General features: G+C 42.0%; 1 protein-coding gene across 2 annotated transcripts; it reads right to left on the minus strand.

Moving 5' to 3' along the window:
* Nucleotides 1-37: 37 nt before the first annotated feature.
* On the minus strand, nucleotides 38-27434 carry col17a1b (collagen, type XVII, alpha 1b). 2 transcript variants are annotated; one of them, XM_008429366.2, is made up of 55 exons: nucleotides 27102-27434; nucleotides 25876-25928; nucleotides 22753-22803; nucleotides 22490-22597; nucleotides 21018-21317; nucleotides 20850-20906; nucleotides 20731-20766; nucleotides 20542-20592; nucleotides 18857-19000; nucleotides 17341-17856; nucleotides 17107-17190; nucleotides 16950-17012; nucleotides 16681-16842; nucleotides 16043-16135; nucleotides 15911-15955; nucleotides 15545-15688; nucleotides 12332-12976; nucleotides 12208-12258; nucleotides 12069-12086; nucleotides 11965-11991; nucleotides 11797-11859; nucleotides 11610-11714; nucleotides 11469-11513; nucleotides 10135-10170; nucleotides 9992-10036; nucleotides 9839-9874; nucleotides 9720-9755; nucleotides 9591-9644; nucleotides 9389-9424; nucleotides 9197-9268; nucleotides 9083-9109; nucleotides 8368-8403; nucleotides 8253-8288; nucleotides 8086-8166; nucleotides 7921-7956; nucleotides 7742-7825; nucleotides 6644-6724; nucleotides 6513-6554; nucleotides 6330-6389; nucleotides 6176-6235; nucleotides 6072-6098; nucleotides 5848-5973; nucleotides 5700-5738; nucleotides 5480-5596; nucleotides 5284-5403; nucleotides 5078-5188; nucleotides 3708-3842; nucleotides 3514-3633; nucleotides 3255-3434; nucleotides 2869-3009; nucleotides 1719-1949; nucleotides 1347-1511; nucleotides 1162-1242; nucleotides 988-1071; nucleotides 38-865 (listed from the first exon to the last, which is right to left on the minus strand). In XM_008429366.2, exons 2-55 carry the CDS (start codon nucleotides 25916-25918, stop codon nucleotides 810-812), a joined length of 5442 nt encoding a protein of 1813 aa, XP_008427588.1. In that variant the 5' UTR covers nucleotides 25919-25928; nucleotides 27102-27434; the 3' UTR covers nucleotides 38-809. The 2 variants fall into 2 exon arrangements, with proteins under 2 accessions (XP_008427588.1, XP_008427589.1); XM_008429367.1 differs by lacking the exon at nucleotides 25876-25928.
* Between the last annotated feature and the right edge of the window lie 73 nt (nucleotides 27435-27507).

Below are 27507 nucleotides of genomic sequence, written 5' to 3' on the forward strand. Positions count from 1 at the left end.
AACTGTTTGTAAAATAGTCATAAAAATACAAAGACTCCCAAATCCAAAAATAGATTTATTAATTTTTTTTTTTTTTTGGGTCTGGTATTTTAATCCAAAAGGTTCATCCATGTTTATAATTTACTCTCTCCAACACTTAAAAGGCATATAGAAAATATCAACTTCAGTGCTCTTACACAAAAATATACAATTAAATCAGTCGTGTCTTTTCCGAGTCCATCTCTACAATAATACAAACATATTTCTCTTCTTTATACCAACAAAACCTTTCAAGTAAATCTCAAACCTTCGTAAAATGACCCTCACTTTGAGGCCGAGTCTAGCTCGTGTTTTCGTTAAGAGGCCGGAACGGTTTAAAATATTTTTTACGGGGCCAATGCGAAATAAATGCTTTTCAACGCTTCCTATAGTCCTCGATACATATAATCCCCAAATGTCAGCAAATATAAAAAGTAAAAAGAGCAGATGCTTGCATTTGAAATAAAAAAAGCAACCGCCGCTTATTGCTTGGCAAAAGCTGCCCCCAGGCTAAGGGAACATAAGCTTCTAACTAAGCAAAGTAAACATTACACACCCACAAGTTGAACAGTGAAGTCTGAGCCTTCTGAAAACCACAGGCCAACACCTCTACAAGAAGCATTTTTTATAAGAGATGAATGCTTTTTTTTTTATTTTCCCAAACCAACCTGTCTTGGAAAGAAACAGTAAAGAGCATATTTGTACAGTTTAACAACTAAAATCTTAAAAAGGAACAAAAAAATAATAATTAAAGCTGATTTGGAATATTGCGTCGGCCAGCAGGACGGCCTTCAGCCGAAGCCGGCTTGAGATCGACGACGCTTTCGACGAACCGCCACTTTATCGCCTGCATAAAAAAAACCAAAAGAAAACGGTTCAGATATTTAATGATTTGTGTGTTTTTTTTGTTTGGTTTTTTTCCACATATTTTATCTTTTGGTTGAGATCGGATGTGTCCACTGAAGTTACCTGCTTCTCTCTTTTGCACTTTGTGTGGAATCTGGACGGTGAGGGGCGCTGGGATTCCAGGTAAACCTGGAGGTCCCGGATCACCTGTGATCAAACCAAATCTCTTCGCTTTAGTTTTATGAAAAGTCTCTATTAAAAAGGTGCAGTGTTTCATCAGGTTTGTGTAAATCTTACCCTTGTCTCCTTTGGGTCCTGGGTACCCTCTCTCTCCCTTTGTACCTGGGCTTCCTGGCGGGCCGGGAACGGTGCCGTGTCCTGAGAAAACAAAACGAGTCGTTTAAAAATATTTGCCTGTTGCCACGTTGTTATCTTCCTGTTTTTGATGAAGATTGTGGAAAGCTAAAACTCTGCATCCTCACTCCTGAAGAAGTCCATGAGGTCATCTGTGACGTTGCCGTAGGAGCCAATCACACGGCTGTAGCCGGGCGGTCCTGGAGGCCCCGGAGGACCTGGGGGTCCTTGAATTGCTCGGACGTTTGTCCTCCATGAGCCGTCTGAGATGTACTGCTGCAGCAAGCCTTGATCTGCAGGAAAACCAGACATTTTACCATCCTATCAGAAGATGCAGAAACCAATTTTTTTTCTCACTCTGACGATATACTTCCATTTTCTTAATGTCACAAATGGAAATTTTATTGTGGTTTTAAAAGTATAACGTCAATAATTGCCACATTTACTGCGCATTTAGAGAGAGCATTGAGAAAATCTCGCAGCGGCTGTTGTCCACTCACTCTTAATGTAGTCTGTAACTTTCACGGCGACGTTGGAGTAGTCGAGCGCCTCGGTGAGCCTGCTGACATCCACGTCTCTGTGCTGGGAGCCGTAGCGACCGTCGCTCTGTTGTTGGTAGCTCTGGCTCTGAATGTAGCTCTGGGAGTAGCCAGGCTCTCCGCGATCTCCCTTCTGACCCTTCGGACCTTGAGGACCTGGAGGCCCAACAATGGTACGTCGAACGTTGTCGCCTGGGAAAAAAAAAATTTGAGGTTGAACGTGGTATGGCGGGTTTGCCGTATGTGCATATTCTGAACACGACCTTCTGACCCGGGTCAATTAATTAGTATTAGTCCTTATGTTAGAGAAATCAGCAGATTCACTGGAATCAAACAATTTTCAGCTTGGCCCATTTTATTCAACCATTTTACACACCATGTGTAAGTACAGATTTTTCTAACACTGTTCAGTGGGGAAGATGTTATTATAAGAGGCTCAAAGTGGGGCTGTTTTCAGGCCAGTGAGTTTAAAAAAAAAAAATAAGTCAAAGAAGCAGCATGCAAGAAACTGCAGAAGGGAGCCATGTTTTCTAAGACATGTCGCAGCTCTTTTAGGTTGCAGAAGAGCGAGAGAGAGCAGAACTTTCAGCGCTCGACAGGCTGAAAGGATGCAGCAAAATTGGTATTTTTATCCTTTTAAACTTAAAATGTAAAATGTTGGCAGGCTTTTGGAAATCTCATCGTTAGGTTAAGAATCTATCATTTCTGGGAAATACACCAACTGCTTTCTCAGAGATGTGCTAATCGTTAAAATAAGATGGAAGAATAAAAGAACTGTAAAACCCTCTAATATCCATCGTTTGCTTAACCCAATCGGCAAACGTTTTTATTTTTATTGCCAACTCATGTGGCTGCAAGATGAGCCCAAATCATCAACCCACCACCACCACCGTGCTTGACAACTACTGAGGGGTTTGTGCTAATATGCTTTCATATTATCTCCTCTTTTTTAACATATACAGCGGAATAAAATATTCACCTAGTATTTCATATCTGATAGGGAGCAGCTAATGTCTCATTACATCTTGACGCATGTATTTCTGAACTAAGGGGTGCACTTACTTTTACTATTAAAGCATTTGCGTGTGTGTGTGAGCTGTTAGATTCTTACTAGACAGATACTGTTGAATTTCAGCGCGGATGCTCTCTCGAGGGAAATTTCCACTGTAGGTCACTGATCCGGTGACAGCGCCCGGTGGACCCTGGGGACCTGGAGGGCCCGGGGGTCCAGGGAGACCTCTGAATCCAGAACCTGAGACGGAGCACATTAAGTTCAAGTTACACACAGGACTCAAATTTATGCTCATTAAAGTAGACGAAGTTGTGAAACATGAAATTGATTTGGTCGTCATCTTTATTTCTTGTTGCATCGACGATGTGAACATGTACTAGACCGGAGAAATTTTATAACGCCGACTCTGCATCTCTAAAACTGTCCGTTTTAAATACAAAACGTCAACCCAAACTCAAATGGGCTTTAGTTTGTCTCAAACTCACCCTGCAGGTAGCGTTGAATTTCCTCCAAGCTGTAGCCACGACCTCCCGATCCGTACACCGTTGCCGTGGAGACCCCTGGGGGCCCCTGAGGACCAGGAGACCCAGGCAGCCCTGGGGCACCTGGAGGACCAGGAGGACCTTGCTGCACAGCGGAAGTGATCCAGGAGCGGAAATCTGAATCTGCGTGGATGAAGATGGTTATTAGTTTCCACTCTGTGTCTGTAAAGACAGGTAAAAAAAACTGACAGAGCGCTCTCACTTCGGATCAGAGCCGAGTAGTCGATGGTAGCAGTGGTGAAGCCAGAGCCTCCTGCGCCTGGGGCTCCGGGGGGGCCCGGTAGACCTCGTGGACCTGGCGGGCCCCTCGCAATCCCCCTCTCTGAACGTCATAGTAACCTCAGTGATTGATCTCACCTCCCAAGGTTATGGATTTCTGCTGAGAGTTGTTCTTACCGTTCATGATATTGAAGATATATGTGGCTACCTCCTCTATTCTGTAAGTGCCGGAGAGTCCTCCTGAGGCCCCTGGGGGTCCGGGAGGTCCTTGAGGCCCAGGTGGTCCAGACATATATCTTCTCACGTCATCTCCTAGACATTTCAAACCACAGATCAGACTGATGCACCCTGTGAAACTTCAGTGTCTGCATGGTCCAACATGAGGATAAGGTAAAGACGCAATGGATTTCAATGAATTTCAGTTTTTCAGTCGCCCCACATGAGGAAAGTCATTATTTTCCAAAGAAAGATGGCGACCACTGGTGTCAATACTTTGTAGACACTCTTTCAACCAATAGAAGAGAACATGGTTTGATCCTGTAACGGCATATGAAGAGGGATCTTTGAGCATTTTCTTTGATCATCAAAGGCCAGTCGTCTCTTGCCGTCTTTGCTTCGACGCAGCTGAATCAAATAATTCTGTCATAACAGGAGTCTGTAAATCCTGACACATGTTAAGGATACAAGTGTGTTTAGACCAAGAACACATCTAATAGCTGCAGGACACCAACTGTTGAAGTTCACGACCTCTGGTCCAGATCGTCTACAGTCCTGAATCTTCGTTTCCCTCTTCTCTTCTTGCTCCCCTCGCTAAGCCCATTTTATAGTATTCAGTGTTGGGAAGGAAGTTGAGTTTGTATTTGCAGAACCGTTTTCTCTGTTGATTTGTCATTCTGTTTCAGGTGATTCTATTGCTGAACACACACCTAAATAAGAAGTCTACAGGTTTCTGGTAAAAAGACACAAGATTTGTACTTAAAACGTCTCTGTATTTTACCAAGGCTTCCAGCCACAGGCCTTGTTTCTGGAAGCCTGTGAAGAGAAACAGGCCCACAGCGTTACGGTTCCTCCACTGTACTTCACAATAGGAACGATTTGTTTTTCTGTTTCATCGTTTCTAGTCTGATAACTTTTTTTTTAGGACTGAGAAGAAGTTCTTATGATGAACTCGGCAGATGTGCCGCTCCACCGGGCGTTTGCTAACTGCCGCTAGTCTAGAGGAGCACCATGGAAATAGGTGGTGCTTTGTGAGAGCAAGCGTTTAGGCTCACCCGAATGGTTGCCAAGGGAGATTAAAGGATTTCTCAAACATGCATGAAAAATCAAAGCAACATTCCAAGTGTTTTTTTTGATGAGGGAATAACATTATAGCATAACATAAAGCTGAAAAAAATCATTTTACATAACATAACACCTCCCCTTAAAAGTACAGAATGTTCTGAGATTAGGTCGATGTAACATGTATATATTCACCTTTTAAGGCTTTCTAACTTACATTTTCACCAGGGATGTCAATACATCTTTTAGGGAGCTGTTTATGTACTCACTCTGAAGCATGGCAATGAGAGCGCTGACAGTCAGGGAGCCAGAGGCGGGCCCAGGAGGACCAGGCGGTCCTGGAGGTCCCTGAACCCCGATAGTGAAGCCCGAGTCTGAGCCTGCAGGGAGTTAAACATGGTTACAAACCGCCAACCGTGACCTTTCCTCAAGGTCAAAGGTAGCTCCCCTTTATACGACCGATATCAGGTCTTACGTCGCAGGTATGCAATGATGCGAGTAGAGATGTCGTCTATAGACCCTGAGAAGGTTCCTGGGAGTCCTGGAGGCCCGGGTGGACCTGGAGGGCCAGGTAAACTGCTCAGTCTGTATCTACCTGTATGGACCAAAAAAGGTGTGTCAGTAGTTTGTTCCCGTCCTCCACCTCCCTTGTTCTTGGAAAAAAGACGTACTCAGGTAGTCTGAAATGTACTGCCGCATCTCTGTGGAGGAAGAGAAGGAACCCGGGAGGCCAGGAGGTCCTGGGGGTCCTGGGGGCCCAGCAGGGCCCGAGGTGACTGAGACTGAACCTGGAAACATAAGATAGTCTGTGTTTTGTTTTGGGGTTTTTTCTCAATCAATCAGTGAACAAGATTGACGAGTATTTAGGATCAACATTTTGAAAATCCCCACCTCTTGATGCGCCTGGAATTCCTGGAGCTCCAGTGTCTCCTGTCAAAGGAAAAACACACACGTGTGTGATCATCATGAGTCCTCAAGTAAAACACAAACAACAAAGCAACGAGGCAATTCATGCATCTCAACGTCTTATCGGCTTTACCCTTCACTCCAGGTAACCCTGGGAGACCAGGAGGCCCCGGTGGTCCAGGAACCACGTTTCCTCCATACGCAACGGAGCTTCCTGCTCTTCCTGGTGTCCCAGGCACGCCCGGTGGGCCTTGCTCACCTGAGGCACATGTGACAGTCACTCGTGTCAAACATCGTGGCTGTTTTATCTTTAGCCCCAAACAATAAAATCTGTGCAATGTGAACTACAGAAGGCACCTGTGTATCCGCGGGGTCCGGGAGAGCCTGAAATAAACAAGGTGATTGAGTGTGAGCAAACCTACAACGTCAGAACACGGAGGTGGATTTTTAACCATGATCACCTGTTGCTCCTTTGGGTCCAGGCTGTCCAGGAGGTCCTGGCGGTCCAGAATAATATGTTCCTATAAGCAGAGCAGCAGAAAAGTCAGTGTCACAAGAAGGCTGGAAAGTTCCAACAAACTACAGAAACTAAATAAAAACTACTTAGGATTTTACCGGAGCTGGATGTGAAACCCACATCTCCCTTTTCTCCTTTAGGTCCTGGTATCCCATAACCTAAAGAGCGATACATAATGGCATTTACCCGGACATTGCATCATCATCATCATCATCATCATCATCATCTTGTCTGCATTTGTTGCCGTAGCAACTGTTGCAGAAGTGAATACAAATACTTGCCTGGCGGCCCTGGTGGTCCTGGAGGTCCTTGTCTCGAGTCGCCTGATGAAAGCACAAAACGTCAGAAACCATCTGAGTCAGCGGGATTCGGGACGCCGCCTGATCTCTCTCTCTGTCTCTCTCTTTCTCACCTGGACGTCCGGGAGGCCCAGGTGGACCCGGTGGCCCAGGTATGCCATGGAAAGAGGAGCTTCCTCCAGCACCAAACTGCCCTGAAGAACAAACCAAGAATAAAATGTTAAAAAGAAAAAAGAAATTACTTTTGAACCACAAGTTTAAAAAAGAAAACTCCCCGAATTCTCTAGCAATTCTAGAAAGGGAAGTGACAAAGATGCAGGTAAAGACTTCAATCAAAATCCCCCCCGATCAGACTTTCACATCAAGTACTCAGATCGAATGAACCGTTTCACATTTCATCCATAAAACTCAGTGATTTATCTGCTAAACAAACAGTAAGTGTTGCGCATCTGTAAGGCGAAGGAGAACTACGTTTCCCTGAAACTACGGCAGCAGCAGCTGATTCAGAGTCTATCAGCGCTGAGCATCTAGAGAAAGCATCATTGTTCATTCTTCTTTGCTAAATGGCTCAAGCTCTGTTGGACTGAATTTGAAGCATCTATGAACATAATTGTCTTACCAAAGTCCATCAATTAGATGTAGGTTTTGACTTTGACTGGGACATTTTAGTTGAATGTTAATCTAAGCCGTTCTGTTGTGCCTCACCATATGTTAACAGGTTTGCACTGTAGTGGAAGGTGAGCTTCCGGCCTCCTGAACAAAAGCATTCCCGCGTCATGATGCAGCCACCGCCATGCTTCACTTCACAGTGAGCTTCCTACCAGCTATGAAGATGTTTTCCAAAGCATTTCTCAGTTGTGTGCCGTAACTTGTCGAAAGAAATGCGTTTTGATGATTCACTCGGAAATCGGTGTTCAAAAGTGTGACTTATAAATTAAGCTGCGGTCAAAATATGTTGGTTTGTTGCAGACTGAGAGCAGATATAAGATTTACTGTTGTATAAACGCCACCAATGAGTGGCAACATGCAAATAAATGACGAGATACACAAAGAAGACTTCTAAATATTCATTGTTCACAACCACGTCGTCAGAAAACTTTGACTTAAATATAATGTTTTTAGTTCAAAAAAGAAAGAGAGATTTACGTTCAGCGTACTCTGCGTTAGATTAAATTGGAAATTCATCTGCAGGAAGATTAAAAACGACTCACTCTCTGCTGTAGATGAATATATGGTTTCCCTGGTTGTTCCAGTCTCTCCCTGCTCTCCCTTATATCCTCTGTCACCTTTAGGACCTGCAGGGTCAAGTAGAAGACAACACCCATCAGACTTGCCATTTAAGAGCAAAATGTTTAAAACATAATGAAAATATGTGTCTACAGTGACCTACCAGGTGGGCCAGGCAGACCAGCAGGGCCAATGGGACCTGAAGAGATGGATTTAAAACATCAGCTGGTTTCTACTTGCAGCAGTAACCAGATTCAACCATCTATCATAACAGATGGCAAAAACTTTTCAGGAATCTTTTCTGTGAGAGAGATAGAGAGAGAGAGACCTGATAGTCCCGGAGGACCAGCGGGACCCGGGGGCCCAGCAGGTCCAGGTGGCCCTGGAATGCCAACAGAAGTAGAGCCGGCTGGGGAACGACAGAGATCGCTGCACCGTTAGCTGCTGCCTCACCGAGTGTGTCAAAACGTGTTTTGTCATTATAATTTCCTTCACCTGCGTTGATGATTCGTCCAGCTTGACCGGGTTCACCTTAAAAACACAAACGCACGTCAAACAGCTGAAAAACGGTCACTGAAAGGAAAGCTCTGCAGGTGGACAGCAGCTGTACCTTTGGCTCCTGGTTGACCGGGATTTCCTGGAATTCCTAACAACACAAAGAACAGCGTCGACGTGGAAAACATTACAGGAATGAGAGCTGACTTAAAAAAAAAAAAAAAAAAAGAGGTTCTGAAAAGGTCAGAAGCATTTGATATCTTTCTATCTAATTTGCAGTTGTTTCATTCTCTGTGTATTCGAAAATTGGTTTTTCTGAGTTCCAAGCAGTCCCAGCTAGAGAATCCAATATGGCAGCTGCTACGTAACTCGGTTACAGTTTCAGATATAACCTGTTTATTGGTATTTCTGACCGTTTGTTTTTCATTAAACCAGTGGCAGACGGCGCTGTACCATTTCTGAACATGTTCCTTTTGTATTTGATTGCAGGGAGAGAAAATCATTGTTATTGTCTTGTGTTGCTTATAGTTGCTTGGTCAAGACCAAACTACAAATCCAACTGGTTTTCTGACTCGTAATTAAAATGTGCACCGAATGTGAACATGAGATCAGGGTTTTTTGTGTGTGTGTGTGTTGTAGAAGTTTCCTTGGGTCTTGGATGAGACATCATCTGTAGTCTCCAAGGGCAAACAATCTGAATCTTTGAGATTTTGAGTGCTTACGTTGTTTTAACAGAATGTCAGTTCAAAAATCTCCAACCATCTTTTTAAACAAAAAGAACTGAATTAGTGTCCTTGATTTTTGTGCTGCTTCCTTAAAAAGACGCCTACCTGGTGGTCCTTGAAGCCCTGGAGTTCCTACAGGGGGAAGGAGGCAACGTGTGTTACAGCAATAGAAAATAAGCATGTGGTCAAACAACAAATATTTTAAAGAAGGGATTTTACCTGGAAGTCCAGCATCTCCAGGAGGCCCAGCAGGGCCCCTGAGTCCCGGCGGTCCAGGCGGTCCCTGGTCACCTGAAGCCCATAAAACAAACAACTGAATTCATGATGACCTCAGGTCAACGTGTTTCAGACATTCTTGGGAGATAAAGTTCAGTGTGGCATTGTCCTGCTGCGAAAATATATTTAATTTACCTCTTGATCCCTTTTCACCATCTTGTCCAGAAAGTCCTGATGACAAAAGGCAAAAAAGTTCATCATTTCGAAAATAAACCCACAAAAACAAGATGTCGCATAATGGTAGTGTTTATCGCTTCCAAGCAACCAGTGAGGATCCAGTTAATTGTCTGGAACAGCAAGATGATGTCAGATTCGATTAGTTAGTCCTGCAACTCACCCATGGATCCTTTGGAGCCTTTCTCTCCTGCTGGTCCTGGTAAGCCAGGTTCCCCTGATAAGGAAGACATCTGATCAGTGAAGCCATGCAGGCCGAACCAAGTTCATGACAATTCAGAGCTGTGCTCACCTTGCAGACCTCTGACTCCCTTTTCACCTGTTTCACCTAAAATCCAGAATGAAATAAAACTGATCCAGATCATTCACTGACTCCACATTAGGTCTGAAAGTAAGAGGAGAGCTGCAAACCTTTGAGTCCTTGGAATCCAGCAAGCCCTCTATCACCTGCAAGAGAAAGAGAGAGAGAAATCACCATGAGCGCCACACACAACATAGAAACAGTTAACATTTGCTATGCTTTTGTTGTTATCTGTGAGAGGGTAAACCGTGTGTAAAACCAACCTTTTGGTCCAGGTAGTCCCGCCTCACCACGGAAACCCTGAGGACCTGGTTGACGTACAAGAAACCAAGAATGGAGAACATCAAATCACACTGTCAGCTGCTAAAACTGGGAAAGTGTGTATGTATGAAAGAAGGAAACTGACCAGGCGACCCGTGTAACCCTTGGATTCCTTGTGCACCTATGGACAAAACAAAACATAAATCACCATGACTACCTGACTCTGCGTCTGCACTGTAGCGTTCAGTGAACATCTATTTTACAAAAGGAACGCCTGCTGCAGTGGAGCAAGAGGAGGAGTCGCCGCTCGCCTCAAATAGGATGTTACATCATCATCTCAATAAAAATGAAGCGTATCAAAAGGTCCATGTATTTCAGATTCATTACAGTGATGCATGTCAAGCATTTATTTATGTTTATTTTGGTGAATATGGCTTACTGTTAATGAATTACTGTAGGCGAGATGTTCAGCAAACGTAGCCTCTACAGGCATTTAATCTCTGTGATCGTGCGCCTCATGTGCTGGCTCACTTTTTCCTTCCATTCAACTTCCCATACATAGGTAAGGTGGAGCACAGCATTTGTCATGAATCCCAAAATATTGTCTCTTGAGTATTCAAAAGCTAAAGATTCTCCAATGGCTGCTGCACATGTTCTGCTAAATTGTATTGCTTATAGCAAAAACATATTAAAGTTTCTTCTATTCTTCACTAATATGTAAATATCCACTGGAAAACTAAGAGTCCAATAATCTCATTTGTGTTTATGTATGTTTATGTAAATAGTTGTGATTGAACATTTCTGAGTTGTTTTAATCATTTTTGTTGGTCTCATGTAAGAGAGAAACTGTATTTTGCTGCAATGGAAAAGTCAGTTTTATGAGTATGATTATGTACATTTACTTTTCAACAATATTCTAATGTCTTATGGTGCACAGACTAGAGGACAGTTTATCTCTCGATACGTGAAATCCCGACTCTTTAGTCTTTCATGTCTGCACCGACGCTGAGCTTTGGAATGTCTCACATTACTTACTTTTCTCACGTCATGTTTGTTAAGTTACACCACATTAACCTCGTTGAGGCTTTGCGACTGAAACAAACTCAAATGCATCCTGGGAAATTCTCAGCTAGGTGGTTAATAATGAAGTTCACTTCATTTGACTGATGTTACGTAGCAGCAGAGCTGTGATGGTTGTGTCTCTGACGGGCCACACTGTGACTCGGCTGCATGTTTTATTTGCACATAAAGCGGGTAACTGTGATCTGATTAGTGAGCTCCACTTTCATCTGAAACTGGTGGGAAGGTTGTTGATGGCGCCTCTGAACAAGGCTTGAATAAAAAAAATGACTCCACACTGCCATCTGGTGGCAGTTTTAGTTCATGCACCAAAGAAGGCTCTTGATAGAAACATCCAGTCTTACTTCATCTAGTTATTTATTTTCTACAGAATTTGACGTTTATTTCCGCTGATGTTACCTTTTTGTCCAGGGGCCCCAGCAGGTCCAACAGATCCAGCTTCACCTAGAGAAACCCAAACACGAGATCATGATGAAACCCCCTTGCTTCTGAACCGGAAATACTACAGTAACGGCCTACAGCTCCTACCAGGAGCCATACCTTTATCCCCTTTGAGTCCTAAGCCTGCAGGTCCTAGGTCGCCTCTAGGCCCAGGTGGTCCTTCGCGGCCCCTGATACCCGGTGGCCCTTCCATTCCATGCTCACCTGACCAGACATTTATGCATTAAAGTCATCAGTCCACACCAACCAATCAATACCACAATAGAGCATAGTGCAATCTCTTTACCTTGGCTTCCTTTCTGTCCTTTGGGACCCTCAGGACCAGCATGTCCCATTGGACCTGGTGCGCCTGAAAGTAAAGGTCAAAGTCAGGATGATTATATCATGAAAGCGCTTGACCATCCAAAGGAAAACGTGAAAATCAGCTGGTTGATCAAAGAAAATGGCTACACACCTGGAATTCCAGGGAAACCAGATTCCCCTATTGATACAGAAAAATATTTTACTTTCATGAAACTGTAAAGGAAAAAATGGAAAACAGACATCTTTCTTGCTTACCTTTCAATCCAGAGTCCCCTGAAAGGGCAAAAATAAATAAATAAATAAATAAATAAATAAATAAATAAATAAGCAGATTACATTAAAAAAAGTTTCATTTATTTGGTTTTCATGAAAAAACACTGAGTTTTACTGGTACCTTTAGGTCCAGGTAATCCCCTCTCTCCCTGCACTGAGGATGCCAGGAAGCCTGAGTCAGAAAAGAGGATATCAGTCAACTGAATTCAGAGCAGCATGTGGGAGAGTGTGTGTTTGTGCTTTACCTCTGAATGCCTGTGACTGCATTTCTGACCTCAACATTTGATGGATGGCCAATTGAAGGAAGGCGCTATCGATGTATCTTCCACTCACTGCAGTCCCACCGCCGACACCACCGTTGGTCCCAACACCGGTGCCAATGACAAAACCGGTACCGGAACTGCCGGTGCCGCCGCCAAAACTGGTACCGGAACTGCCGGTGCCGGTGCCGCCACCGAAACCGGCACTGCCTGCACTGACACCGTCACTGAAACTGGTACCAGCACTGCCGGCGCTCCCACTGAAACTGGTACCAGAGCTGCTACTGGAGCTAGATCCAGCTCCCACAGCCCCTCCAGCACCACCGGCACCCACAACGCCGACATCAACATCATTCCGACTGGCAGATCCGCCTGCACCACCACCAGCACCAGCACCAGCAATAATGATTTGCATTTTGGAGTCCGAGCTTCCACCTCCACCTGCACCTCCGAATCCATGGACGAGTGTGTTGTCGGTGCCGGTGCCTCCCCCTCCACCTCCACCTGCACCGCTCACATAGGTGTTGATGTCATTGGAAGGACCTGACAGCCGACTAGTGTGAGCATTGGCGACTGAGACCTCGGTCTCCAGAGTCGACACTCGCTTCTTGAGCTTCCTCACGTCCTCGGCTGAAAGAATGAAAATTTTCTGTGTTTAATTTGACAAATATTTTGTATTCTTCAGCATACTTAAGGCACCAATTCACAACAGATACATTTACATCCTTAATCAGCGTCCAGGACATCAAAAAGGATGCGAGAAGTAACTTGTGCCGTCAAAATTACATTACGTAAACGCGTAATCTACTTGTGAGAAAAAGGCAAATTAATCATAAAATATTGCCTGTTAGTGCACAAAGCCATAAACAGAGGCAGGGCTACGATGTGATGTAACATTATAGCTGCAAACTTTCATGTGTTTTACTGCAATCTTATGTGATGGACCAACACAAAGTGATTTATAATTGTGAAATGAAAGAAAAATTCAAAATGTGGTACACATTTTATTCAGCCGTCTTTAGTCTTCCCCAAAGTAAAATCAATTTCATCCGACTGAAGCTCCCTATTGAGTAAATAGGGTCCATCTGTGTGTAATTAATCTCCTTGTAAATCAATCTGTTCTAGAAACCCACAGCCAGATCTTGGGAAGATTTGTGTAGAAAGTAAACGGTATCCACAGCTTTAAACAAACAGACTATGATGCAACTTGCAAAAACACCAAGACAAGGTAGCCTAGTTAAACTGACAGGTCAGACAAGGAGAGCATGTATCAAAGTATTTAGCCAACAAGCCTGTGGTAACTCTGGAGAAACTGTAGATCCACAGCACAGGTGGAAATGTGACAAGGTGAGACAAAAGAAGGTAATACGAAGTACCATTTGCAGTTTGCGATAAGCCCTGCAGGAGCACAGTGAGAATGTGTAAGAAAAGTTGAGATTTTGGTCAATATGCCAAAACGGCGTGCGGTAGAAGACCACTATTGCTGGTCAGAAATGATGGTAGGTGGAAGCAGCTAAATACAGGGCAACTCTGGAAGAAAAGCTGCAAGAGGCTGAAAAGTAGTTGAGACCTCGACCAGAGGTTCACCTTCCAATGGGATAACCACCCTAAAAATGTAGCCAGAACTACAATTAAATGGTTCAGGTCAAAGCATTATGTGTGTGTTAGAATGGCCCAGTCAAAGTCCAGACATAAATCCAAAACACACACTACAGTAAGACTTAAAAATGCTCAAACCAGCAAATATTTCAGTCTCTGGATGTGCAAAGCAGACACAGAAAAGGTGATGCTAGTTGGCTAGGTGATGCTCAGGAAGGGTGAATGAGGGGAATATAAATGCATGCCACACTTTTCAGATGTTTTCATTCACATTCCATTCCTTACTTTACACACACTTCTTTGTGTGTATCACATAACAGATACTTCTGTGAGGTTTTTAGTCACCATAATCTACCGGCAGTAGAATTTGGTTCTTTACTACAAATCAGTGCAGACGTTTACAATCAGACAATCAAATACAGCTATAAACCTGGCTATTTCCTTGAAAGAGTGTTTTCTGGCATGAGGTGGTGTAGCTTCAGTTCAGGCAGGAATCTTTCTGGGCGATAATGACATTGGTACTCAGGGGAGAAATATCAAGACGGAAACCTTGCTGTCGGAGTTGCAGTGAATGGAAAGAATTTTAAAGTGACGCTTCCATCCATCCGTTCTCTTTCTAGCAGTGAGACTCCAACAGTTTGACTTAGTTTTGGTCATGAAGAGTTTAAATTTCTTAGATTTGGAATATATTCGTTAACAAAAAGGCCTACAAACAGTCTTTTGCAAATAAAATACATGTCGCACTCATTTGGAAACATGTTTGTAACATAATGTGCAGCTGTACTACAAAATATTCTTTTGTTTGTTTTGAGAAACTTGATGGGTTTCTTTGCACATATTACCCGTGTTTGGCTGCTGAAGTCAAAGTTTGACTTATAGCACCTTTGTGAAAAAATACATGAAGTTAATCTGCATGCGTCTTTAATGTATAATAAGTCGGTTAGTACTCTGATGTTGCTGAACAATTATTGTATGATGAGTTTTGGTGCCAGTTACTCTCCAAAGCCTCCAAACTTAACTTTGCTATAAAAATCAAAATGGGAATTAACAATAAAACCTAAAGTTAAGGAAAAGCTAAGTGGTCTTTTACAAAAAGCATTTATACAGGGGGGCAACATTAACATGAGTCTGTTGCTAATTAAAAGCTAACCATGCTATGATCTGCTACATTTAGTAAGTTTAATAACTTTAAAAAAATTTAAAAAAAGTAGATTTTACAGTTCTGTTTATCACATTTTTATCAGTCTGGAGGCAGATTGTTGACTCATTCACTGCACAGAGATCTTAGATGAGTCGTGTGATGTGATGTCACCAAGCAACAATTTCCAAAGCTGCACCAATGAATGCCAGACTTTATGAGAGTGAGGGAGCCGTCCAGCGATCACATTTCCAAGAAAAGGGACCACATGTACTGTCTCACAGTGCTGTGAAATAACCTTCTCCAAAGCTACAACAGCACATTCTTCTGGCCTAAAAACTCTCTCTGACACCTTGTGGTGCTGAGACTCTAAACTCTCAGGACTGAGGTGGTTTCTTTAGGGACACGTTTATTTTCTTAGTATTACTTCAATCAAATTAATGCTTTTACAAGCCTCTTACCCAATGCAATGAGGCCAAACAGGAGCCCGAGCAGAAGCAGGCAGAGGAGCAGCAAGCCCAGCAGCCACTTCCACCAGGAGCAGCAGGAGTCGGAGCAGCAGCACAGTCCTCCTCCCCCAAAGATGCCGCTGTCTCTGCGGATCTCTGAAAACAGCAGATTAACCTGAGTAGTTAAATCCCAGCTCTCATCAATCGTTTTAATCTGTCAACATAATGTTTTTTTTTCTCATTTATAAAACATCAAAAACAGAAGAAAGATGCTAAAGGTGGCTTCAGTTCAGTTTGTGATAATACTGCAAGTAAAGCACCAAATGTTTCAGAATTGACACCTAAAAGCCTCTGATGAACGCATCACTAAAAATATACCTGCATAGGTTGCCTTGTCTTTCATCAGGACTCCAGATGATCCATCTGATGGGGAGAAAAAAAAAAAATCAATCTCCACTATTTACACTGAAAACTAATATTTCTGAAAAGAGAGGCAGAATTTATGCTTACAGTATGAATTGCCTGTCTCTGCTTTCAGAATGCCCGTGTCAACGTAGCTGGAAATAAGCTTCTCCTTCTTTATTGAGTCTCCTGAAAGTGAACCTGGAGGATAATGGGAAACAATCACTCAAAATTAGCTTTTTGCGCAATCCAATTATATCAATGAACTTGGCTGCCCCCTTGTGGTGAGCACATGGTAAAACAAAAATACTGCTACAGTATACAGATCATGTGTGGTTTTGCAGTTGTAATGTGTGTTACATCACCAACGGTAGCGCTTTTTGATTTGTGCGAAATGGCTCATCTTCCAGGGAACCACTGAGTCATATGGCTACAGAATAGGGGAAAAAATAGCCTCTTTTCAATTGCCTATTGGGACGTATTGGGACAGCCGGAAATTGGCACCCCTTTCAATATAAGTGCTGAACGAAAATATAGGGTTACAACACAGTCTGTTAAGTAGGCTCTGTGTTTGTGTCTTACTTTTTTTCCATTGTGACGCAAGAAAATGAACTGATAAATGAACTGATATTTATACTGAAGCTTAAGCATGTGGGATCCTGGGTTTAAATGAAGTGCTGTGTCTCCTCGTAAGACATGAGTCATGCCCCTTTTTCTCCAAAAGGGGGCATGAGTTCACCACTCACCTCCTGCTATATGAGTGCTGCTGGTGGTGGTGGTAAACTGCTTGCCACTGTCTTTTGCCAGAATGAGCATTTCTCCCTCCCTCCTGGCAGGAACGTTCTCCTTTTCAGAGGCCATATATCTGTAGTCTCTTTTGTAGACATCATCGGTTTGGGACCTGGTGGCTAAAGAAGATGAAACCCATTCAGAGGCCATTTCAGCGAGATAAATTGTGCAGCTCCATAACATTTTTTTTAAATCCAGAGAAAAAGGCAGTCTTTTCTATGCTTACCTGTAGAGATCCCTGAGCTCATGACAGCACTGCCGTTTGACACGTTCTTCTGGACGCCATACCCTGTCAAATCAAGCATACTCTCTAAATAAAAGATCTGTTTTGGTTCATTATTGCCTGGTAGATGTCTGATACTCCACAGGCAAGCAGCCATTACCTCCCAGGTTAGCGGTTACGTTGCCGCCGCTGGTGGTGAGCACACCGATAGAGGTGGGAGCCAGATTATTCTGAAAACCATAAACTGGAAACACAGACGCAGACACAGAATGACCAACTTAACCAAAGACTTTAGCAGTTTGTCTTTTGTTACGCTTCTAGTCAATTAAAACATTTAGTGCACAAAATTCATCTGCATATTCCTGTAGGCGTGCCTCCAATTGATGGTTCTGACCTGATAGAGATTGCTGTTGGATGGGGCTGAGCGGCGGGGAGCCTCCCGACATGTTGTTGGCGCTGACCTGACCGAGCTGGTAGGTGTAGCTGCTGGTGTTGCCAGCGACGACGGTCGTGGAGGAGGGCAGCGTGGAGGTGGACCAGGAGAAAGTGGGAAAGGCTGAATCCAGGGTGTCGTATTGGCCTGATCTCCCAGCGGTGTCGTACTGACCCGATTTCAGACTCATGTCATATCGTCCAGATTTCAGACCGGTATCGTACTGACCTGAGCTCAGGCAAACGTCATACTGGCTTGACTTCAGACCAGTATCGTACTGACCTGAACTCAGGCTAACATCATACTGGCTGGATTTGACTCCAGCGTCACAGTGGCATGACTTTACTGTGACAGTGTGTTGGCCTGTTTGGACGCCAGAGTCGCGCTGCCTGGACGTCAGTCTGCTGTCGTAGAGGCCCGACACGTCGATAGTGTGGAACCCATTCGTCTGAACTACAGGTTCAAACAGAGTCGAAGCTGTTGGAGAAAATCATCAAAAAAATAAAAATGAGAGAAATTAACCTTACATTATTAGTTTAGTCTATTTTTATCATATTTTTATTAGAGCTAAGTATATTTTATATAAGACTAAACACCACTAAATGATCATTTCATAACACTAACAAGCTGAAATTCTGTTTTCTAGCTTTACAATGTTGCACAGCTTTACTAGGTAAAGGGCTGAATTAGGATTATGAATCAGAATGAGAGCTGCAATATTCGAGATAGTTATATTTTTTTATCAACTCTGACACAGAGAAAAGGTGATAATCTAATTGTGATATATTGTTTTGATATATTAAAAACCACTACTTCTATCTAGAAATGTATGGCACACTTTTTCCTTTTCGTGTGTTTCAGGAACAAAATAAAATAAAATCTGACTCTGCAGGTCACACCTCAACAAACGCTGTAAATTCGTCTTATTTAAAAGTAACTCAGTTTGCAACCATAAATTACATATAACACAATTTTAAATAAACGTGGTTGCAGATGCCAGTTACGTGTTCAATAATTTTCTAGTTACTCATTTCATGTTAAACATTAATTATAATTGTTTTCCTCTATTTTGTGTGATGCACAAAGATACTGTCTATCAAACAGTGATCTTGCCTGTACAAAACACCTTTTCCATCAAGTTCACCCTAATATTATTTTTCATTTTTTTGCCATAAATTTGCAAACATTTTCATAAAGCATACTTAATTCATTCAAATATTACTTTTCAATTGCTTCAAAATGGACAACAATATTTTTCTATTAAGATATCACACACTGCTAAGGTTTTACTCCAATCAATTATTAAAGTCGTGTTTTTAGATGCCAGAATGACAAACGTTTTTGGACTTTAAAGGATAAGATGCCTGGCAGTGACAGTGGGACGAATAGCAATCTAGATTAAATCATCTGGGTCAGAGACAAAGTGTCTATGAATGTGCTGCACATGCATATTTGTAGCTCCGGTAACAGAATATACCTGACTGAGTGGCCACTGAGACGGTCTTGGTCTCCACGCTGGCTTTTTTAGGTACTGGCAGGGTGACTGAGGCGGAGGAGCGGGTCGGACTGACGCTGCTGGAGCGTCCCTTCAGCAGCTTCTTCACATCTTCCAACTCTGCCCCTAACACGTCATGGCAACACACAAACAGCGTTCAAAAAACTTAAACAGCAGATCTATGTTAGTGGAAACTTAACTTTAATTATAAAAAACTAAGTCAAAAGAAAAATCTCTGAATAAATAAACCCTTGAGGCACTAAACCTGCCTGCATAAGGGTTTCAGGTTCAAAGGCTTGAAAAGCAAAATTTGCTTTGTTAGTTTTGCTCTTTGTAGAATTTTATTGACAGAAAATTATGTTTTATTGTTTATTTCTCCACCGAAATCTTAATGCAATAAAATAATAGTGGCATTTTTGAGACATGCATTTCTTGAAATGCAACAACAAAAACTCAAAATGAGTCAAAAGCTTTAGCAATGACGCTAAAGCAGTTAGCTTTGGCAGAAATTTAGATTTCATGTGATTTTCTTTTATCTCTCTAAACATCAGTTTTTTCATGGATTCTGTTCATTACCCGGCTGCCCTAAAGAAATCAGTTCATCATGGATAACATCATGGAGATAGGTAGAAGCTAGCTCAACCAAGCTAGGTTTTGTTATACAGTTAGCTGTTTCTCTGTGAAAAAAAGTTTAAAACTTATGCAAAAATGTAACTACACAACAAAATTAACAAATAAGTGGTAGTAATCATTATTAAGTATAATACTATTATACATTTTCAGCAATCTAGTCAGCTATATTCCTTCTTTTGAGTCTACGTCTCCTTGGGTTATCAAACAGAAGTTAGCCAAGTTGTTTTCCAAACTTGTTTATTTTTTTTATATGTATATATTTCAAGGAGGCAAAATGCTGCACTTGTAATGAGCTATAGTAAGGGTTGTGATGTAAATCATTTCAGTGTTTTTGTATTTTCAGTAAAATTGTTTTTAGTTGATATGTTGAAGAACCCCACAGTGGGAAAAAAATGTAAAAGGTAGAAGTTCTTGAGAGAAAACCTTTTTTTTTTTACATTCTACATTTCGTTTTTACAATCATTTTTGCTATGCTGTGTAATTTGAGGAATAGCACTTCTTCTGCCACAATGGAAAAGTCAGAGACCCGCTGTAAGAGTCCAAAGGTGGCACTGAACAATTGTTATATCACTGATTGAATAACAGCAGTTACTGACTTTAATCAGCAGGGGGCGCAACGAGCAGCACTTTTCCTCCTCGGTATTTTGCTTCAAGAACAAGAGTGACTCATTTGTACCATTCCTGCCACCGTGATCTGGCCCCTTTTTCCCCACATTGTTTTACTGTAGAGCAAGTCAACGCTGTCACTGTTTCAACCCCGCCCTTACTGTTTCTGTCCATATAACTAACTATACATGTGTAACTAATAGAAAAAATGTCAAGGCATGTGAGAGCTGGAATTTGACTTTGTGATATGCAGTTTTTGAGCCAAAACATCTGACAGCGACATAACTCAAAAACAAAAACCCCGCATGAGAAATCATTTAACGGCAATGCACTTCTTTGAAAGGACTCTCAGAAAACGTTTTTTTTTTGGTGCTTTATGAGGAGTTGCGTAACAACTGCCAAAGGATCAGTGTCTCCAGTGGTCTTACATCTTCCGGCAGATGGGGAGGCACTTTGTAATCTGGCTCTGATCTCGCTCTCTGGGAAAAATAAAAGAAGAAATCAAAGCACACATTAGACTAAAGAATCTTGATTTAATAATAAAAAATAAAAAAAAGCAGGCCAAGACAATTTAGCGAGACGGAGCGTGAATAGTAATGGGGAATAAACCTGAATACCTCTGCTTTCACTCCTCCCTCTTGTGGCGCCGGAGCCTAAGAAGGAAAATGGAAGGAAACATCAAAAACACATCTGTGAAATCACAAACTATTCGATACTATACTTGTTTCAGTCTTACAGTAGTTCCCATAGTCTTTGCGTGAAAATTCTGGGGAGGAATTACCACTGGAACTCCCTAAAAGTAAAACACATATGAAGAGTTAGCGCTCCCAGTGAGTCATGCCCGTTTCCTTCAAGTTTTTTGTTTCCATTTGTGGCCGCCTCTGGTGGCAACTCAGGATCATACCGTCGTAGCCTCCCGAGCGGCTTGCTATGGTCTTCCTCTCTCTGAAACCTGGCGACAGCCCCACTGATGACCCCCCAGTCTGAGCTCTCCTGGCACCGCCCGACGAGCTGGACCGAACCTTTGACACGGAGCTCACAAGATAAGTGCTTCCACTGCTTCCTCCTCTCCCTCCTCCTCCTCCTCCGCTCCCATAGCCCTCTCCATCGATGTAGCTTCCGCCACCTTCACCTCCTCCAGAGGAATCTCCTCCCAGGTAGATTCCTGAGGAGGAGCTGTAGTTACTCGTCACGCCTATAGAGGCTGGGGAGACAATAAATAAATACTTTTTAAATGAACTCGAATTTGAACAACCTAGGTGACTTAGCTCCAATAAGGTACACATTATTGGAGCTTACATTTAAGATAATCTAAGTAGTGCACAGAAAATCTGAAAGTTGCTTTCCTCCAAACGCTAGTCACAAAAACATTTCACCAAAATACGGATGTCATAATGATCTCAAAGTGGTATGTTCAAAGGACGTTTTCTGGATTTATGTTTTTTCTTCCTTGATTTTTTTTTTTTTGTGTGTTCAGCATCAGTAATCAGTGCATCTTTTTTGTGTTTCAGTACGAAGACACAATGTCGCAAGAGATAAAGCTAGAAGATTGCCTTACTGTGCATTTAACTCTTTAGCATGTACAATTTGCTCACCAGAGAGGTTAGACTACCACTGATATTTTGGACATGTTGAATAATCTGTGCCACATGAGCACCACAGCCTTCATTACGCCAGTTTCAGTTCTGTTGCACATGCAAATGCAACAGGACTGATACTGTCTTTCAAATATCACTGACAATAAACTAGGATTTAATCTCATACCACATGATGCTGTAATAAAAATGCACTAATAAAATTGTCAGTCACCTCGGCATCCTGGATGCTTGAAATTTTAAACTTGACCTTTTTATCTGAATATATTGACTGTTATTTGACCATGCAGGGGTGATGATACAGCGTTAAAATTTCATCCCTACATGCCCAGTTGATTTGTGAATCCATAAAAAAGACAAGACAAAGATATCACCGTAAAAACTTTTGAATTCCACACACAAGACGTAGCAAGTTAATTGATTTTTTTTTTCTGGGAGTGAATTGATTGATCATTTTTGACTGCCTGCTAACGTGCATTATCGTAAAGTTGAAAAATCCTTCCCTATTGCTAATAGTTCATATGTGGCATTTGGCTTGTTAACAACTGAATTAGCTCAATTGCAGTATAACTCTGCTTTCCGTTTGTTTGAGCGGCCACCGCATCGACTTTAGATTGCCTCCTCCACTTTGCCTGGAAGCTCTTTAAAGTTTCTCTCTTGCACAAGCCCAGAAATCTTCCGCTCTACCGGGGGCTTAAAAATACAACATCCCCAAACTTTTGCTTGGAGACAAACCCACAACTTCCCACAACTTAGCCGACGAGTGGAAAGTTGCTCTCACATGAGGAGAAGTAGGTTCCACTGCTGTTCTGCGTTAAGACATTCTTCTCAAAACCCAGCCCTCCGGCACCGCTGGACATATTCCTGTGATTTGATCCGCTGGTTCCCTCTGGCAACAAGAAGACAAACAGCAAAACAAAAAGAAGCTGTTACTCATCAGCTACTTCCTTTAGAAATAGCTAGCCTCGTGATTTTATTACACTTTTTGCTGTATACCAACAACAACGTAAAAAAAAAATAAAAAATAGGCGAAAGCAGACTCACTTGGTGGGAGAGAAGCCAGTCGGGTGGTGGAGGTTACGGTTTCTGTCAGAACTGATGAAAAGACAAACAGTAATCACTGTGTGCTGTGTGTTTGGTCTACTTCTGTGAGCTTCGTCTTATTTTAACAACTGCTGTGTTAGTGCTCTGACTGCTTACTAAACTGATGCCCAGTTTCAGTTCAGGCAGCAGCAGCAGCATATTTTCTCAATAACACCATCAAACGAGGCGTCTCGGAACAATAAATTCAACTAACAATGTTTAATAGATGAAGGAGAACAATGACTGTGTTGACTGGTTTGAGTTTATTCTTGTACAACACAGACACTTTGAGTTTCTTTGTTTATCGGACAGTTTTTGGCCTCATCAATTCACTCATGTCTCCTATTCTTGAAGTTGGAATAATCTTCCGATGCAAACTTTCACCCTAATGAATGACAACTATGTAACTACAGTTAAAATTCCTGACTGCTGAGTCATAAATAAAGTGCACCAAACTGTAAAACTATTTGACAAGTCAATGTTTTCTGGTGGACAGATCAGCAGGGCACAACGTTACATAAAGTGCTTTGGGCTCTCAGGCCAGCAGGGGGCCGACACTGTGAGCAACAACAAACCGTAAAACTTCAAATTTCTAAGTAATTTATCATGACTGAGCCTTTTTAATCAGTTTTGAGGCAAATGGGAAAATGTATTTAAGATTTAAATATATCCAGTAAGTAAAAGGAAAACCACAAATCCCTATTTGGATTTTTAGACAAAGAAATTTAAATTAGTCATGTTGAAGCTTTAAGTCGGACCTGACTGCCGGACGAAATGAGTCAGGCATGTAACTTCGCCTCTACAGTTATCTGATAAATAATGTAGAGAGATTCACTTTTGATGGTCAAGAAAACATTTTTGTTGTGTAGTCAATTTATTCCTCTGACTTGTAACTCGTTACTAGGAATGTTAGATGCAAACAATAAAGTTTGGATGATTGAAAAAATAGACTTTAGTTGTGCTGTGGGCCCAATAAAATTTTGCGCCACCTTTGCTGGTGGATGTGAGACAATTTTCTGCTCCAAATGTGACGGGATCCTGAGGTCTTTGGCTGGGATTAATTAAATCTATATTTTCATTGGAACAAAAAGTAGACTCAGATGTTGAATTTAAGAAAAGCCAACGCGAGCTCACCTCAAATCAAACATTTCTTTTTTTCTAATAATCCGTCTGTGGACTGTCTCTGCATGTCAGAATCTGTCTTTTTATCTGGCTCTTATTCTGTGAAGATCTGAAAGTTTGTTAGTCTGTTAAGGTCAGAGTGTATGCGACATTGTTTGGTTGCTTCTTTCCACAGTAACTTGCTGTGTCAGCTGGTGCCTGTTATGCAGAAGCTACTACATTAAACAGAACTCATCCTGCAGAATGACTCTCAGAAGTACTATGCACAAACAACTCCTTCCTAATCTGTGTGCACGCTTGCAGCGAACTGCAATTAGGATCTGGTTTTAGAACAACCTCAAGGCAGGAAATTAAAGCTTTTGCGAAATGATTATTTGTCTAGTATAGGTTGTAAATTGTAGGCGAAACAAAAAAAAAATCATTATGAACCAAATTCTTCCCTTCGCTTTGCTGGCTTCCCTTAAAGATAATGTTCATTCCACTTGGATTGCACGTCGCCTCTTTGTCCTCCTCCACGTCTGTTCTGCTCCTGCTCTCCTTCCTTTTAGGGATCTCCGTCTGTTTCAGAGTTGAGGCTAAACCTAATCATTACTCTGCTGCTCTTAACGTTTGGACTGTGGAAACAAAATCTCACTGCCGTTTCTTCACAATAACAGTCCAAAAACTGATTTTTTATGACGATCAGCCAGACCGCGTTTTTGTTACAGCACGGTTCGTTCGAGTTAAGAGTTTTGTGTGGACGTTAAGACTTGCTGTTGGCCTTTTAAATAATCAATTCAGTAAAGATTGTTAACAAACTTTAGTCCCAGACGACAAGTCTGAGTCGATTCTTGAGGTTTTTGAAGCACACGTGCATCTCAGGTGTTTGTTTTTATGACAAAAGTTGGCTGGAATCTCCTTCTCCAGCTGGGTTTTATTTGTATGTTGTATTTCTGACTGAAATACACAGATGCTATCCACTTGTTGAAATTTATTCTAGATATTCCTAATATTTCCTATTCTTATGGTATGTTTCTTCCTAATAGTCAACTCAGTTCTCAATCAAATTTATCTTTCCAGGTGAGTCAACATTGCGAAACGTTTGTCTGATTTTAATTTAAAAACTGAAATGTAATCTTAAAACATTGGGACTTAATTTATCTTAGAAGAATATGTACTCTTTATCCCTAAAGCTCTAGAAATGCATCATTTTTGATACAATTCGTCATACTATTTCCCTCAAAACCTGATTTATAAATGTGCCGCTAAATATATTTTACACATTCTTTATAAAGATACAAAATCCTGTTCAGTTATGCCATGTGTTTGCACAATGCAGACATCTACTGTGAAAGCCTAAAGTATCAAATACATTGCAAAAAGGGGGAAGTTGATAAGAAAAAGGGCAATATTTCGAGAAAAAGGTACTGATTTGTTTCAAATCATCCAACAAACACATTAGAAAATCTATAATTGTATAAAAGAAATTTCCTACATCAGGTTTCAAAATGTCAGACCGAAGCCAGAAGAACACTGACTACCATTTTGACTCTTGGGTTCAACAGTTTTCTCTCAAAGGAGACACATACAGTAACATAAGCAGACGGAGAAGCTGATTACACACTCCAACACAGCTACCATCTGACATTTGCTCTTGTTTGCTGGACCTGAACAGCTGCAGGCTTTCACATTTAGCTGCAAGTTGTGTAAAAAAAAAAAAAAAGAAAAAAAGAGATATCTAGAAAATGACGACCCGAACGCTGAGATGTGGAAACCAGTAAAAGCGTGCATGGTGTTAGTACGGCTTCAAAAAGAGGGAAACACAACCGTCACCAAGGTGAAAAAGTTTCATACAAGTTTCGAATGCTTATTTTATAAACTTTGTCACTTCACTCTAAAAAATAAATTGTTGTGCTCTAGTTGTTTTTTTGTTTTTCTTGTCTGTCATCTTAAACACTTTGTGATTAAATCAAGCATTCTCACCCTTTTCTCCCGAGATCTCCATCTGCCTTGTTAACTCGTCCATCCCATCTTATCTAGTGAGATGGTGACAGAAGAAGAAGAAGAAGAAAAAAAACATTGGCCACCGTCATGCATATTCTGTTAGTCTGTAAATGTGGAAAATAAGATTTCAGCAACTGTTTGATGAGGAACAAGAAACAGTGTTGTGCTCGAATGAAAAGGGGGCGTAAGACCTCAAAAGCTGCTTGTTTACAGCAATTAATTGAAATTTCATCCAGCCCGAAACTGGAAAACGTCCCCCCACATCCGTCGCATGATCATATTTTAAAGACCACAGTCGAATGCCTCTGCGGCTCCTTTTATTTGGACATTGGCCTTCAGTGGTATTAACTGAGACACTCCCCTCTGTGAAGAAAACTTTTCCTGCCACGCTCACCTCTCATCTGAATGCTGAAAACCACATTAGACCCACGATGGATCATATACGGAGTACTTTTGTGTCTTTGGAAACTAAAACAACAAAGACACAAAAGGAGCTGAGGCGGATCAGTGCACAGTTCTAAAAGATCATCCTCTGACCACACCCTGGCAGATAAGGGACCTCTGACTGCATTGGTATTCCTGTTTGGGGGCTTGTGATGCTGAAATCATACCAAGGTCGCAGTCGCTGTTATAAACACATCTAGAAACATACATTTCCTCATCTGTTCTGAAAGCAAAGATAAAAAACTGACACACACACACACATCATAAATTAAATGCTGTTAGCATCCTATTAAAGTTTCTATAAAGTCATTCCCCTTTTTATAGCTTGTAACTGATCTGGGTAGCAATTATTAAGGGTTGATGTATAAAGCCACAGCTTGGACAGGTCCTCTGGAATATATTTAGAAGGATGTGAATAGCACAGCAAAAGAGGGTGTTCTGTAACAGAAAAACGATCCCCAAAAAACCCCCTGGTGGATTTAACAAACAAGCCGAGAAGTACTTCTCAGGAGGAAGCCAAAGGGAAGCTAAAGTTATTCCAGTCTGTAAAACTAACACGACAGCCCGTCATCAAAACTCCCAGAGCGCAGTCGTTAACGCAGAGATGCAAGAAAGGCCAGGTGTAAGAAAAATTAAAAAAATAAAAAAAAATATATATATATACCCGCACATCCAACATAAGTAGGCTTTAGACAATGAAGGGGGGGAAAAAAAGTTTTATAAAAGAGAAAAACTTCCAGCTTCAGTGTTATTCTCCATACCTTCAAGCACTCTCCTTGCAGCAGTCGGGTTCCTCTCAGGACGCAGCGACTTATCCCGTGGAAGAACAATGAGTCAGTGCGGAGCTGACGCGCAGAGCGTGCGGGGATGTTCCCCCAAACTCCCTTCGTTTCTTTTGTGCCTTTTCGCTCAACTTTCCCAGGCGAGTCAAAACACAGATTTGGGCTCGGGTCCCAGCCGCGCCCATTGGAGCTGCAGCTTGGCAGGCAGGTGTGGCAGACGGCACGGGAAGCTGAGTATAAAAAAAGAAAATAGAGCCTGAGAGAGTGGGGGGGCAGAGAAGCAATTAAGTTGTCATATTCTCAGCCCCTGCAGGCACAGATTGTCGACTGGGGGGGGGGAAGAAAGGAGATAAACTCCTCCTCTTCTCGCTACTGCTTCACTGCT

This window comes from Poecilia reticulata, linkage group LG15 (genome assembly GCF_000633615.1).
Source record: "Poecilia reticulata strain Guanapo linkage group LG15, Guppy_female_1.0+MT, whole genome shotgun sequence".
Classification (NCBI taxonomy): domain Eukaryota; kingdom Metazoa; phylum Chordata; class Actinopteri; order Cyprinodontiformes; family Poeciliidae; genus Poecilia; species Poecilia reticulata.